Here is a 15,726-nt window from a genome sequence, read left to right on the forward strand (position 1 = left end):
ATTTCCGAACTTCTGGACCAACTAAAAGATGCAAAAATCTTCACAAAGTTATATTTGCAGGGGGCTTCCCATTTAATAAGAGTGCGAAGTGGAGCTGAATGGAAAGCCGCATTTAGAACTAAGTATGGATTCTTTGAGTACCAAGTTTTGCCCTACGGTTTATGTAATGCCCCAGCAGCTTTCCAATATTTCATTGATGATGTTTTGAAAGAGTTCATTGACCAATGAGCTAACGTCTATATCAACAATATTTTAATTTACTTTTCTTCTGAAGAAGAACATCAACATCAGGTAAAAAAGGTCTAACGCTGTCTGAAATGAAACGATCTTTATGTAAATTTGGAGAAGTGTGCTTTTGGAGTGAAATCAGTGGATTTCTTGGGATTCCTAATTGCAGCGGAAGGTCTAACCATGGATGTTAATAAGATTGAGGCGGTGTTGAATTGGCCTCCACCAACCTCTGTGAAAGAAATACAGAGCTTAATTGGATTTGCAAATTTCTATTGTAGATTCATTCGAGATTTCTCTTGAAGGTGGCACCCATTACTAGATTGTTACAAAAGAAGTCCCTTTTCAATGGACTACAGAGGCTGAAGATGCCTTCCAGTTTCTGAAGAAGAGTTTTACCTCTGCACCCATTTTACTACATGCTGATCCTACTCAACCCTTTTACCTAGAAATCGATTAATCTGAGCAGGCCATTAGTGGGGTGCTTTCAAAGAGACACAAAGAAACTGGTCAGTTGCACCCGGATGCATACCATTCCAGGAAGCTACAACCGGCAGAGATAAACTTTACCATTTGTAAAAAGGAGCTCCTTGCCATCAAAGATGCTTTCCAAGAGTGGCAACATTACCTTATCTGAGCTAGACATGTGGTTACAGTATTCACAGATCACAGGATCTTTAATTCTTGAAATCAGCCAGAACACTCACGCCACGTCAACTTAGGTGGTCCCTGTACTTCGCAAATCATGATTTTGTAATAACTTATCGTCCAGGGAAAAATAACGGGAAGACAGATGCATTGTCACAAATTGACACAGATGGGGAACATATTTTATTTGAAAACACAAAAATAATTCCAGAAACAAAAATCACTGGAGCAACTGTTGAGAAAACTCTAGAAGACAAGGTTAAAGAATCTTTAACTTCAGAGTAAATGTGAAACTGGGCTCAGAAGGATCTAGCTCGAGAACTTCTCAATGGGTAACCGTTCCATTCCAAGGCCTTATTTCTACCAACTCAAGAACTCCAGCAACAAGCGTTGATACATTGCCATAACAGTCCTTTGGCTGGTCATCCTGGAAACCATCTAACAGAGGAGTTGCTGAAAAGATAGTTTTGGTGACCAGGGATATCCAAAGACGTTCGAGTTCACGTAGAACGCTGTGGGATTTGTGCAATGGTAAAGATAGATAAACTGGCTCCTCAGGAGTTGTTAAGACCATTGCCCACACCCCCATACCCCTGGCACACAGATACGATGGATTTAATTGTGGAAGTGCCTTCTAGTCAGGGATTCAACTCAATTTTGGTGATGGTGGATGCCTTCTCAGAGATGGTGCATTTTGTCGCCCTGAAGGGAAATTCATCAGCAAATCATATTGCCACACAACTCAATCAAAGTTTGATTAAGATACATGGCATCCCAAAAGTTTTGATTACTGATGGAGGGTCTCAGTCTATCCCATTTTTGGAAGGCTTATACTAAGAGACTTGGCATAGAGACACAATATTCAACTAGCTTTCATCCACAGACAGATGGTCAGACGGAAAGGGCCAATAAGGAACTAGAAAAGTATCTTAGACTGTTTCTTTTGGATCAAGAGGGTGAGTGGCCAAATCTTCTTTGGACCACAGTGTTTGCGCATAATAATGGTAAGAATGCCTCCACTTGGTATTCCCCTTTATACTTGAATTACGGAAGGCATCCAAATTCTGTGGTTGTCACCCAAGAAGTGTTGGTGCCTGCAGCACAAGAGTTAGTTCAACACCTTAGTGAGGTACATGAGTCTGCCACCAAGACTTTAGCGCTAGCTAACAAACGCTATAAGCAGAGTGCTGACAAAAAGAGAAGATCAGAACCAGATTTGAGTGAGGGAGAGAGAGTTTTGTTGAATACAAAAAATCTAAAGCTAAATGGAAATAGAAAATTTCCAACCATGTTTTATAGGAACATTTCCAGTGGAACAAGTAGTGAATCCAGTGACCTTCAAGCTAAAACTTCCTCCACAGTTGAAGATACACCCAGTATTTCATGTTTCCTTGCTTAAGAAGGGCTCACCGCATTTGAAAAAGTTGAGGAATCAAAAACACCTTTTGATTGAAGGGCAAGAAGAATTTGAAGTTAAAAGGATCTTAGACTCGAAGTCAGTTTGAGGTAAAAATGTTTATATTGTGGATTGGAAGAGTTATGTCCCAGAGGACAGGTCCTGGGTGGAACAATCTCATGTTCATGCTCCCCGATTATTCAAAATGTTTCACTTGCAATATCCTCACAAACCTCAGCCTGGAGGCTTGACCTTGCAAGGGGTACTGTCAGGGTTCAGAAAAAAGGAGTTCACAAACTCCATTGTGCCTCAGTAGCTTGCTCTAAATAAATTGCGGGTGATCATAGCGCAAAACAAAGCAACCTGTCGAGTACTCCCAAAATGGAGAAATGCTCAGGCAGTTGCCAGTTTAGTTTCTCTCGCCTGGGTCCGGGCGCGAGGTCTATACCTGCTGTGAAGTGCATTGGTGGAATTCTGAACCGTGCACTTCAACAACGGAGTTTCCCAGAGAAGACGTTCAGTAGCAGCATTCAGTTAGTCAGGGATTTAGAGTAGTTTTCTTGCTAGGCTTAGGTGAAGGGTAGTACGCTTTGTTAGCGTCGGACAGTTAGATAGGAAATAGGATTCAAGTTCTGGAACATCAGAATTTAAAAATAAGTTAAATAGTTGAGACTTTGTAGAATTTTCACTTACCGGTTTTGTGCTGAACCTGGGTCTTCCAGAGGACAGATGGCAACATTCAGCAAGTATGCCCTCCTGTTGAAGAAAAACATAAGATTGTTACCAAATATTACAAGTAAGAGAGAGACTGAAAGAGAGTAATTATATGAACGTTTAGCAATTACAATTGATAGAAAATACTTAAGGTTGTTTGTGATAACAGGACACTGTAGCGGGGATTCTGCTCATACACAGAACTGTACACAGAGAACGAGGTACTCAGTGAATTGTGGTTTAGTAAAACTCACCTCAGTACCCAGAACTCCTAACTGACTAGTATCAGTGTCTCATTAGCTCTTCGTCCTATAGCAAAGCTACCAATGATTAGAAAACCCAGACCTTGCGATTTAGGGTACTCTCAGGGATGGAGGGATTTAAGAACACTCTTTCGTTTTATTCTCATACCAGTCCACAGCGTGAGTAATTAGAGACACAGAAATGTTTAAAATGTTTAATTTAACGTCGTGCTCTAAGATGCAGACTTTTCGTTAACATAAGCAGGCATGTGATTAGAAATTATACGTTCAGCATTGTTACAATTCCATAAAACCCAAAGGTAGAAATCATATTATAATGATAGTGGAAACAGGTCCTATAGCGTCTTGTGAACGACCCTCCCCTGCTAGGAACTAGGTTTTATAATAATAATAGAACGTCTCTTTGGCTTGAATGGGGAACCCCATTCCTCCAAGATCAGCAAGTGAATGACATCAGGATCAGCAAAGTTCTCTCTCTCTGGAAAAGGATTTTCTCAAAGTTCCCAAATCATGCATGCAGTGCAATATTAAAGGCACTAGAATTTCAGTTAGCTGCAGCTGTGTTCATGTTGTGTCTACAGCGTGGGCCGATCAACCTGAATAACAGCATACACTGTTATGGTGACTTTGAAGGCTTCTGTACGCAGACTAAGGTCGCGATGTAAGTTTAGGGATGTTAAAAACAAGCCAGTCTCATGCGAGGAAAAATCAAGCAGTTTAACTTACAACAACAATAGAGCCCTTATTCGACTCATCTTGTTGAACTCTGCTTTCAAGGTCGGAATGGAAGGCCAGGTGGACACCGAGCTTCCCATGCGGAGGTGGGAAAAGCACATTCTTACAGCAGACTACACATTGGGAGACGGTCACAATGTACATAATCCCTGCCAGCATACCGCAGCAATCTTCATTATTTAAAAGTAAATAGCTACAGTTAGCAAGCAACGTGAAAGTTGGTGTTATTGCTGGGACTGGATTACCCTTTAAAATGCAGGCTATGTTTGAAGCTTGTGTGTTACACAAGCTGTGCAATTGTATGTTCTTGCAAACTAGTGAGTGATCAGGTGTAGAAGTGCACTCTTCACCCTATAGGTAACCGGCAGAGACCAAACTTCATGGACATACGCACTTCCGAATGGTTTATATCTGCCTATAGCATAATGTTTCATGCATGAACTGAATTTAAACCGGGGAAAGGGCAGTGTTATTAACCCATGAATGAGCCATACAGCTGAATTAGATTCGGCAACAGAAAAAGGTAAAGGTTCCAACTTTTCAATATGCAAAAGTGAATATGCAGCATCCTTCATAGACATAAATTGTTGTTTTTCAGTCAAATTAAACGGTAAAAATAGAGAAGAGGTATTCATGTAGTCCCAAGGCACTTTCCAAGATTTTAAAGTATGTAAAGTCCAAGCAAATTGTATAATGGAACGTAATTGTTTTTGACCATGGTACAAAACAAACACTGCATCCTGTACAACATCAACAACAGATGAAACAATATTATCTAATGTGTAAATTCTGTAAGAAAGAGTATTAATGCTATTATCAACCACTGCAAGCATGCTTTCTAAATTAGCTTGATCAATAGCTCTTAATTTAGAAGCAGATTCAATTTGAGACAGTTTCCAAACTTCGTTGTAAATCGCTTATCTCCATCATTTTGACCTGCCTAATACAGGGCCCTTAATAAAGTCATTCAAATCAACATTGTCAGTCAATTTGGACAAATTAAGTTTAACCGACGTTAAAGTGGAATTGTTTCAGCCAGTTCTGACATAATTTGCCTACTGAATAGGTAGTAACCAAATGGGTGTTTTCAAAACGGGGATCCATCCTAAACTTTATATAGCCAGGGGCCAGACCCAGAAAATGATGTTCACATGAATCTGAGCTTTTTTTGCCATAATAACCAATCTTGGGATCCATGCTGGAAATATAAAAGGGAATTTATTAGTAGGGATTGTAATTTATCAGTGAACCTATCGGTGTGATTGTACCATGTAGGGTATTCCCCCAAATCAGGAATGGAAGGGGCATTTAATTTTTTAGATGTAGCCAATCTAAAGCAAGTAGTTTGTGAAATAGTCGAGTTTAAAAACAACATATGGTTCGGGATGAGACATACACGATGCAGAGCTTCAGTGCCTTGCACTTGCCAGCTTTTAGAAACCCAAACAGGTTAAGATCAATTGTATCTTTTCACAGCTCATAGCCCCCTATAGCTACTTGATTGATAAAGGACTTTGAATACAGTAATTTAGTGTGGGTGAGTCTAACTTTGGAAGAGAACTTATCAGTCATCTTACAATAAAAGGCATCAGGACGGGATTGATCAAAATCAGTAAAATAAGTAAACTTTTTCAAAAGAGTTTTTTAGCTCCCTTCAATGGGAGCTGGACAATGTTCCCACTGTGTATAATTTACCACATTTCTAAATGTGTTTGCTTTATGCAGAAAATGATTGCCATAGTGTTGGTAGCAGAATAAGTCTGCATAATTGGCTGAGTCTAAGTACAAATCTTCAACATCAAAAGCAGCATAATATTTCAAATCAGAAAAAAGATCTTCTACGGCTTGGACATCCCAATCGTCAGAGCATATGTTTTGTTTTACAACATCCCCCATTAAAACACGAAGTACATTGGGGACATTTATAACCTCTGTAGGGCCGTGTATCTAAAATTTGACAGCATCCCACACAATCCCATCTAATACAGGCCAAGCTGTGATATTGGCAAAAGTCTGGTCCCTCTTCATGATGTGTGATGAGGAGTGGGGTGCCAAAGTTCCATCAATTAACCTAATTGAAGATCGTTCTTTAACATAATGTCCATTTACCAGACGAAAAAAACGAATTACAAATTCAATTGCCATGAACAAAAAAATGTAAGTCTAAGGTGGTATCAAAAAATGTCGGTTAAACCAAACAGCAAAAATAGAAACTTTCGATGGGGACTTCGATGAAATAGAGTCAGTGTCAAATGAAAAACGTGACTGGTCTACTGCACTTGTTTGCACACCCGGCAACGACACATCTGTGGGATAAGAATACTCAGTATCATCATTGGGATCACCAGCCGGTAGATTCAATAAAAGATTAGTAACTGTATGCATCTCGATGGCAATGTCAGGCCTGTTGTTATTCGCCAGAGCCAAAACAGAATTTCTCAGAATTGCAGGACAAGAGACTGCTGGTTTCAAAGTAAGAAGAATCGGCCACTCGTTGTAATTTGACATTGTCAATGGAGATGTACCTCTTTTCCTTGCGGCCAGGAAGTGGAGGTAAAATGACTGTACTTGTACCCTGCAGGCCAAGCACAGGAACTGGTGCACGATATGAGGGGCTTAACTCCTTGTTTGCCACCTTCTCACTGACCAGGTCACCGACTCGGGGTAGCCAGTCAACTACCGGAATCTGAAGTGTGGCATCAGATGTGGAGGGCAAATTTTTTTTGCAAGACTGTCATGAGTCTCTTGTAGGTTCTGTATTACAACAGAATGATCATCTACGTCAAAGGGTGCGGCAGACGCCACCATGTCTAGACCCTCAAGGTCTGGAACAAACATTTTAATGCCAAACAGCATTTCGTATGGGGTCCGCCCACCCAGAGACCTTCTAGGGAGATTATTAAGTGCATGTTAAATTTTGTACAGATGGGCCAGCCAGTTCCTGCCAGTACCTAAAACCCTAGCTGTCAAGGATTGCTTTAAGTCACGGTTAATTCGCTCCACCACGCTATTACTCTCAGGTCGGTATTGAGATGAAAATTTGACCTGCACCCCCAATGACCTCATGGCATCCTTGTACGCCTTAGAGGCAAACGCTGGACCCTGGTCCGAATGAAGGGTGCCACATGCAAAAATGTCCACAAAGACACGCAAGTCCCTTATGACAGTTCGAGCATCAGTACTACGTTGTGGCCCGAGCCAAATAAAGCGTAAGCACGAATCCACTGCAACTAAGATGTATTTCTATGCAGTATCTGAGGAGAAAGGACCTAAATAAACACACCCAAGTGGTTTATTAGATACATACAACTGTGTTTATGGTGGGTGCGCTGCAGTTGAAGGTATGATCTGCTGGAAAATGTCACAAGTAAGGACATAAGCACGCATCTGTTTGTACAATCCGTGCCTCAGTAAGGCTGCTGTAAGATAGAGACAGTATCTGAAACATTGACATGTGCCGAGGCCATGCCCTCGTGATCGGCTGTTATCAAGGTTGGCCTGCGGTCCGCGTTGGGAATCGATCTGTCATCAACATTGTTAAATCTCACATAGGGAACTTTATCAGGACTTAAATGATGAGCGTATTTAGAAGGGAAACCTCTAGGGTAGTTACTTCCCTTCGCTGTTGCAGCAATGGCTGCCAAGATGTCATCAACAATCTTACTTCTGGAACGTGTAACTGCTGCTACTACATATGTTGCTACTGCTGTTTTTGCTGCTTCATCAACAAGACAGTTACCAACAGCCTGTACTCCTACGCGCTGGTGACCAAGAGTATGAATTACAAACACAAGAGCAAGCCATTCTTTGAGTTCTGCCACTCGAACCGATAGCATTTTGTGTTTGATTGTGCTACATTTGGAATCACGATATTCATTCTGAGTCCAAAAGAATAAATTGTCATTGTAAGACTGAACACAGTTGTAAGAGTCACTTACAATAAGAGTAGTCACACAAGGATCTGTGTACTCCAGTGCAAGCACCAGAGCACGTAGCTCTGTCAACTAGGCGGTACAGTCCCCTAATGTCTTTGTATGCACGACATTGGACTTGAACTCTCCATTCACCATGGTACCAACCACTATTGTGCAGGGCGCTGAATAAGCATGCTTTGATGCTGTCGCTGGTTGCGCCGATCCGTCAGTATAAATGATACAATGGAAATCCTCCAGGGGTGAATGTTCAAAGGAGCCGGATGAACACATTGATACTGCAAATACTCCTGAGTTTAAACATCAGATCCGGGGATGTCAAGGATGTGGCCCATTGTATCCAATGAGGATGCAAAGCTTTTGAATTTGGTAAACTGGCGTTCGTCACTGTCTCCAGGGCAGGATAGAGTGTAACAACCAATATGCGTTTCCCCTGCGAGAACGCTCTTTATTTTAGAAACACAATCTGCACTGCAGTCAAAACTTTTTCGACAGAGGAAAAGGGCATATCAGCCAAAGTGTACAGGTGTGACTTGTAAGCAATAGGGACTGCATCTCCTTCATTAAACGTCAAGTACGTGAAACCCACTGCGCCTGGCACAATTCTTATTATCAGGTTGGTGTGGTTGTCACGAGACAGTAAAAACTTAGATTCAAGAAGATCAGCCTGCACAGATTGCAAGATAGCTGAATGTTCAGGCAGCCAGCAAGATTAGGTAAAAGTTTGTTGTACCAAGGCATAAAGCAGCTTGATACTCTGGGCATATTTGGGAATCTAAGTACGCCCAAAATTTAAAAAAAACCAGCAAAGATTGAAGTTTTTTCAGAGTTGTAGGAGCGTGCAACTGTGCGCATTTCTCCAAGACGTGAGGTGCTAAACTTCGACCTTCATTGTTGAGCTCATAGAGCAGGAACAACACTTTGTACTCTGCAATGTGTGATTTTGCAAAGATAAATTTGTAACCGAAGTCCGCAAACATACAAATGATGCAGTCAATGCGACACAGATGAGGCAATAACTCGTCGTCTGTGAGATAAATATCATCAACATACGAGCATGCATCTGGGTGGAGTCCCTCTAAAAAAGATACTTTGTGAGTGGCAAAGACGCCAGGGCTGTTTTTGTAGCCCATGGCTAATCTTTTGAACTGTTTTTGTTTGCCGCCAGAAGTCAAAGCCGTTCATTGCCTACTAACAGAGGACAGGTTATGGCTAAAAAAGCCATTGGATATTTCAAGTGTGGTCTTAAACCATTTACGTACAAGACTATCCACAAGGGCAGAACTGTAAGTGTTCTGTACCAAGCAGGTCCGATAATGAGAGTTCAAATGCCGGTAATCCAAAAGTAGGTGGTATGATGCATCAGGCTTGGACACAGTAAAAAGAGGATTATTCATCGGTGACACACGTTTCAATTATACCTTGATATTCCAATTGTTCAAGGATTTCTGCAACAGGAGCTTTCGCTTCACGCCGCATGGGATATTGGGGTTGAAGCTGTGGCATAGACCGCGATGGAATCTCATGTCTGGGCGAAAGCTTGTCCCATTCACATTGAGTATGGTACAAAGCCGGTGCAAGCACCTTAGGCCACTCTTTTGCAAAATTCAGCGCCTGCTCTTTCGGCACACTGTGTGTGAAACTAGGGAGGATTACCTTCTTCTCTCTCGGAGCGGTCAGAACAAAAGCTGGGGGCCAGTCTGCCTCCGCTAAAAAAAATTCATAAGTAGAGGTCAGATTTTCCCAAAAAATCCCTTTTATTTTACATTGTATGTCACCTTCAATTAAAAAGACTATTTCATATAGTCTGTCAGGAGGAGCCACTCTAGTGTCAGCTGTTTCTACAGAGATGAACGTGTCAGTTGCTGTCGACTTCAGATACAGACGCAGTGCTTCCCGCACTACTGTAATTTCCGCCGCGCTGTCTAGCAGCGTGAGCACCCATGTCAGATTAAAGCAGCAACTTTCTTTTTCTGAAACTGGGGGCGTTGATGTTGAAAGTTGTCCTTCTTGCCTTTACCTTCCATCTGGCGGGGCTGCTCACGTCCTCATGGGGCACCCCGGCCTCTGCCACGTTCTCCTCCACCGGTTTGTGCGATGGATGTTTCCTGCAAAGAATGAGGAGAACGTTGATCAGGAACCAGAAATTGATCAGGTGACTTAATACTCATTTGGTCGGGCAAATCATATGTGCACTCAGTAGACACAGGTATTGGTGATGCAGGATGCGACCCTTGCTTCTGTTGCTGCTCTCCTGTTTTTTACTTTTCCAATTCTGTTTTGGAAAAACAGGACAGTCGTCATTATTAAACTTAACCATCTGAGTTTGCGGTTGTGCTGCTGTTTTAGCAAAAGGCTTAACACCCAAGCTATTGTGGCCAATGGTCTTACAAGTATCCGCAATGGTTTTTGGTAACTGCGGGGGTTTATCGCATCGGGGACATCGTGCAAAGCATTAGCCACCAGGAAGTTCACTGTATCCCCCTTGACATTAGCAAGGATGAGATCGGAAACTATGTCAAACTCTCCAATGAGTCTCATTCCCAATTCTACAGCCGCCTCTGGACCGTGTTGATCTTGGACACGCTTGATCACGGAGGGCAGGACAGCCATGAACGGGGTGCCGAAGCACTTAGCATAGAATGTCGCAAATAATTTACCCTGGTCTCACAATCTGTAATCTCTGGTACTAAGTCTTTCTGCTAGCTAATTTTTAGAATCCTGTGTTTCTCAACAGGAGTCGTATTAGGAGATATTGCTTCCAGTGGTCAAACTTCTCAGCAAGCCAAAAGGGCATATCGTCCTTATCTTGGAGGCGCTTGACCATAACCAAATTTACCATAACAGGAATAATTTTCATTCTGGCCAGTCCAACTGGATGCGCCACAGTACCAGGTGGGCCCACCTGGATGTTGCGGGAAACCAATTGCACTAAAGCCCGATGCACTCCGATGATGGAGGCATAGAGTATACGTAACTCAGCTATAGTGACCGTGAGATAACACGGATGCAGTGTGAAGCCGGCCAAAACCGGCCAAGTAGCCCCAGGAATAGACAAGGGACCGAACCGACCCGCCGTTACTCAGTGGGGAAGGGCGCCATTAAACCAAGCTTGATGCTGCCAAGCTGTAAGTGGAATTTCCTGTGTCCTATATGGTGTATACACATTAGGCACGGCTGTGTGAGTGTAAACATGAAACGTACCACTGTCCACATTCACTGCAGGAAAGGTAACCCATGAGTAGAAAAGCTGAAATGGATATGCTGCTTCAGCACTCACCACAAAAAGTACCGCCATGCCTTCAAAGGGTACCCCAAAGGCCTGTAAATGATTGCAGATGGGCACCCGACTATGCGGGGCGATGTCAATATCACCCATTAGGACACAGTAGAGAAAGACAATGTAAATGTATTGTAGCACCACCGGGTTGTGATTCAAAGTACGAACTTTTTTAAATTATCAAGCTTGAATAAACCTATACTTAATCCATATAGATAGGTTAATCCGTCACTGTTGTCAACCAGAAACAGGAGTAAGAGTGTCATGGACTGTTATAAGCACTACTCAAGAGTCTCAAACATAAGACCAACACGTTAGATGCGCCATGTTGCGGGGATTCTACTCATACACAGAACTGTGCACAGAGACCCAGGACCTCAGTGCATTGTGGTGTACCAAAAAACTTGCGTCAGTACACAGAACCCCTAACCGACTAGCATCAGTGGTTCATTAGCTCTCCGTCCTATAGCGAAGCTACCAATGATTAGACAACCCAGAACATGCGATTAAGGGTACTCTCAGGAATGGTGGGAATCAAGAACACTTTTTCATTTTATTCTCATACCAGTCCACAACGTGAGTAATTAGAGACACGACAAAGTTTAAAATGTTTATTTTAACGACATGCTCTTAGATGCAGTATTTTTGCTAACATAAACAGGCATATGATTAAAAATAATACCAACAGCATTGTTACAATTCCATAAAACACAAAGGGAGAAATCATATTATAATGATAGTGGAAACAGGTTCTATAGCACCTTGTGAACCACCATCCCCTGCTAGGAACTAGATTTTATAATAATAATAGAAGGTCTCTTAGGCTCCAAGGTCAGCAGAAGTGAATCACATCAGGATCAGCAAAGCTCTCACTCTCTCTCTGAAAAAGGATTTTCTCAAAGTGCCCAAATCATGCATGCAGTGCAATATTAAAAGCACTAGAATTTCAGTTAGCTGCAGCTGTATTCATGTTGAGTCTACAGTGTGGGCCGATCAACCTGAATAACAGCATACATTGTTATGGTGACCCTGAAGGCTTCTGTACGCAGTGTACAGCCTAAGGTCGTGATGTACGTCTAGGGATGTTAAAAACAAGAAAAATCAAGCAGTTTAACTTACAACAACAGTTACATGTAGTGTTGTGTGCAAAATCTGCAAAGTGGCAAAATGGCGTTAAACTTCTAGTAAGCTTACGCTAACATAGCAATGTGTGCAATCAAGGTCCTGTCTTCACTACAACACCAGATGTAAATACCTTGAGTAGAAGAAAAGAAGAGGAGCAAAAGCCTAATGCTAGTTGGGTATGGAAGGTAAAGAGGGAAGAGATAAAGGAGAGTTAGGGAGGGAAGAATTCAGAAGTAATAACAGTGTGCTTTCTGTTACAGTTTCTCCACAATAAGCAATAGGAAGAGAAAGAGAGCAAGAAAGAAAAGTACTTTCAGAAGAAAGAAAAGAGCAAGTGAGGAGAACCAAAGAAAGCCAAGCAGTCTCTTCTCTGTTCCATTCCCCTTTACCCCGGAGGGATTGCATGGCCGCCAGTAGTTTTGGTGCTCGTGGGAAGATCTGTGTTGGAAATTAGGAAAATCTCTATATTCTGCTCCTGGGAGTATCGGCTAATAAGTGAGTACTAAAAGATCCTTGACACTCAGACCAACGTTTGTATTTTTCTTGCTGAAGAAGGGCTGTAGTAATGTCCATGTTGCCATCCTCCCCAAATACTCAAGTGCAATTCTTACTAGGCCATGTATAGAGCATGGTATATTGAAAACAAGGATGCATGCACATTAACTTGCTATCACCAGCACATATTACTGCAGGGCAATATCATGTGAGCACACTGAGCACAATCAAACTTTCACTCTGTAACATTTGCCAGTACATCATGCGCACCATATAGCCTCCCATATTCCAGCTCCTCTGTGGTGAAGGGATGGGCTCTGATGTTCTCAGTTCTCGCCTTCACTGGGTCCAGGAGACAGGAACAGCAGCAGTTGTTAGTGAAGAATGGCAGGTAACAGTGTCTGGATGCAATTGAAATGTGTGACTCTCTCACAGACATATATAGCTCCTGGGGTTGTTTCAGTGGTACTCAGCTGCTGCAATTGGTGTTCCTGGTAAGCCTGTTTCAAATCTAACCAATGATTGGGACCGCAGTGGTGGTGCACGCGTACAACGGGTTTCAAAATTGTAATTCACGACTGCGGTTCCCATTGGCTGCAATGGCATGGGCATTGGCGGTGTCACATCGTGGCGCCCAGGCGGTCGCTTCCGCAATTGTGCATCTTTCAATTGTACCCAATAACGGGCCCACAGTAGCAGAGCATGCCTACCACGGGTTTCAAATTTGTAATTCTCTACCGTGATCGTGGTTCTCATTGGCTACAATGGCATGGGCATTGGCGGTGTCACACCGCGGGACCCAGGCGGTCACTACCGTGAATTGGCATTTTTCAATTGTGGCCAATGTCCGTGATTGCGGTGGGGGAGCATGCATATGGCTATGGACACATGCTGTGGCAATGACAATGGCCACTTCTCATCATGGAACTCTAGATAATTACAATGAATTATGCCACCTCATAGCTAAATTCTATGCTAGTGTGACATTAAAGTCACTGATGAATACACATGCCATGTCAGTGCACAGGATTACATGCATTGGCATGTACTTCCTCACATGTCCCATAGGAAGTATGGGTGCTTGAACGCAGATCTGTTGTGTTATGGACTCTCATATTTGTGAACATGTCAAAGTGTGACATGGCTAATCAACCTACAGTAATGATGGACTGACTACATAATGTGCCTATTTAATTTTGTAGATTGCTGAAATAATTGTGATAGTTGATCTGCTAACACACACTGCTCATTGTGTTGAAAATGTGTGCTCTGTCCGACTTACGCAACAAGGTGTGGCAGGTACAGTACCTCCGTGGAAGTCAGCTGTGTTGCTGTTTCAAACATGTGCTGTGTCAACTACTCTCAGGGCTGGTGACACAAGATGTCGGAATTTACCATTTTCCATTCACATAGTCAGAATCTGTTTTGGAGGTACTCAGTATGTACTTACTGAACACATGTACAACTATTTGAAATCAAGGTGTCTCTGCAGGTGACTTGTGCATTAAGCTGTTGTTTCAGTCCAGTCACTGTTGGCGCTGTGTCAGTCAAGACGTAAGATGTTGGACACATCTCATAGGGGTATTGAATTGACATGTGTCCACTTTCATTTTATGTAGGAGACGACCACATGTGCATCGTCCATTCACTGTGTTGGCGGACATGGAGGATGAGGACATCATAAGGAAATTCCGTTTGGATCGCCTTACCCTTCAAGGCCTATGTGCTCAGTTGGAGCCCCATCTGAGGCCTCACAGAATCTATCTGAGTGCCTTGACACCAACAGTTAAGGTGATGGCGGCCCTGCATTTCTTTGCAACTGGTTTGTTCCAGTACATGGTGTCCAGCGCAGGTGGGATGTCTCAACCAATGTTCAGCATGGTGCTATGTGATGTACTGTCCTCAACAATGACATACAAGGACCACTACATCAATTTTCCCAAAAGACATGAATTGGCAGCTGTGAAGGCTGATTATTATGACCTTGCCAACAAACCGAATGTTGGTGCCATTGACTGCACACACGTTGGCCTGGTTCCACCACAGGCACGTGAGCACATATACTGGAACAGGAAGCATTTCCATTCCATTAATGTGCAGGTGTTATGCCAAGCGGATATGATTATCTCCCATGTCTGTGCCAGATTTCCAGGAATAGATTCAGGACATGACTCCTACATACTGTATAACAGAATCATACCACAGCTGATGGGAAATATGCATCCAGAGCGTGCTTGGCTTGTTGGTGAGTACGCAGAGTCAAGTAGTGTGCTGTATATGTGCGACATGCTGTTCTCCGCCACTGTTTCTGTTACAAAATGTGTCTGTATATCTCACACCTAGGTGACCCTGCATATCCCAACCGGCCTTGGTTGCTGAGTCCACTGAGGAATCCCAGGACCCCGGGAGAAGTCCACTACAATGATCCACATGGGAGTACACATCGTGTGGTGGAGTGTACGTTTGGGCTTCTGAAGTCTAGATTCCGTAGACTGGACAAAAGCGGAGGTGCACTACTCTACTCCCCCCAAAAGGTGTGCCAGAGCATAATTGCATGCTGCATCCTCCACAACCTTGCCTTGCACAAAGAGATCCCCCTAATTCTGGACAATGATGAGCAGCAGACGCCCCCCCCACAAACCCACACATGTCCAGTGACGACGATAGTGGAGAGGAGGAAGGTGTTGACCTGCGTCAACAGCTCATCAACAACTACTTCCCTTGAGTGTAAGTTACATTGTACAACAGTGGCAATGTCTGTTGTCTTAGATGGTAGTGACAAGGCCTAGAAGAGCTTTGGGACTGCTGGCTGTTGTTGGCTCTGAGTTAATGGCTGATGTGTGTTGCATAGGGTATTTATGAGCAGCTACATAATGTCTATGTTGATGTTGTTGCTAATTGGTATGTATG

The 15,726-nt window shown here is 42.9% G+C and overlaps 1 protein-coding gene across 1 annotated transcript in view; it reads right to left on the minus strand.

The window, feature by feature from the left end:
* Positions 1-15,726, minus strand: part of LOC144784001 (uncharacterized) — a 1,599,281-nt gene that overhangs the window by 935,897 nt on the left and 647,658 nt on the right. The window contains exon 13 of the mRNA XM_078662713.1: positions 2,966-3,028. Within this exon, the coding sequence (XP_078518839.1) occupies positions 2,966-3,028 (63 nt within the window). The remainder of the gene's footprint in view (positions 1-2,965; positions 3,029-15,726) is intronic.

The sequence above is a fragment of the Lissotriton helveticus genome, chromosome 10, assembly GCF_964261635.1.
Source record: "Lissotriton helveticus chromosome 10, aLisHel1.1, whole genome shotgun sequence".
Classification (NCBI taxonomy): Eukaryota; Metazoa; Chordata; class Amphibia; order Caudata; family Salamandridae; genus Lissotriton; species Lissotriton helveticus.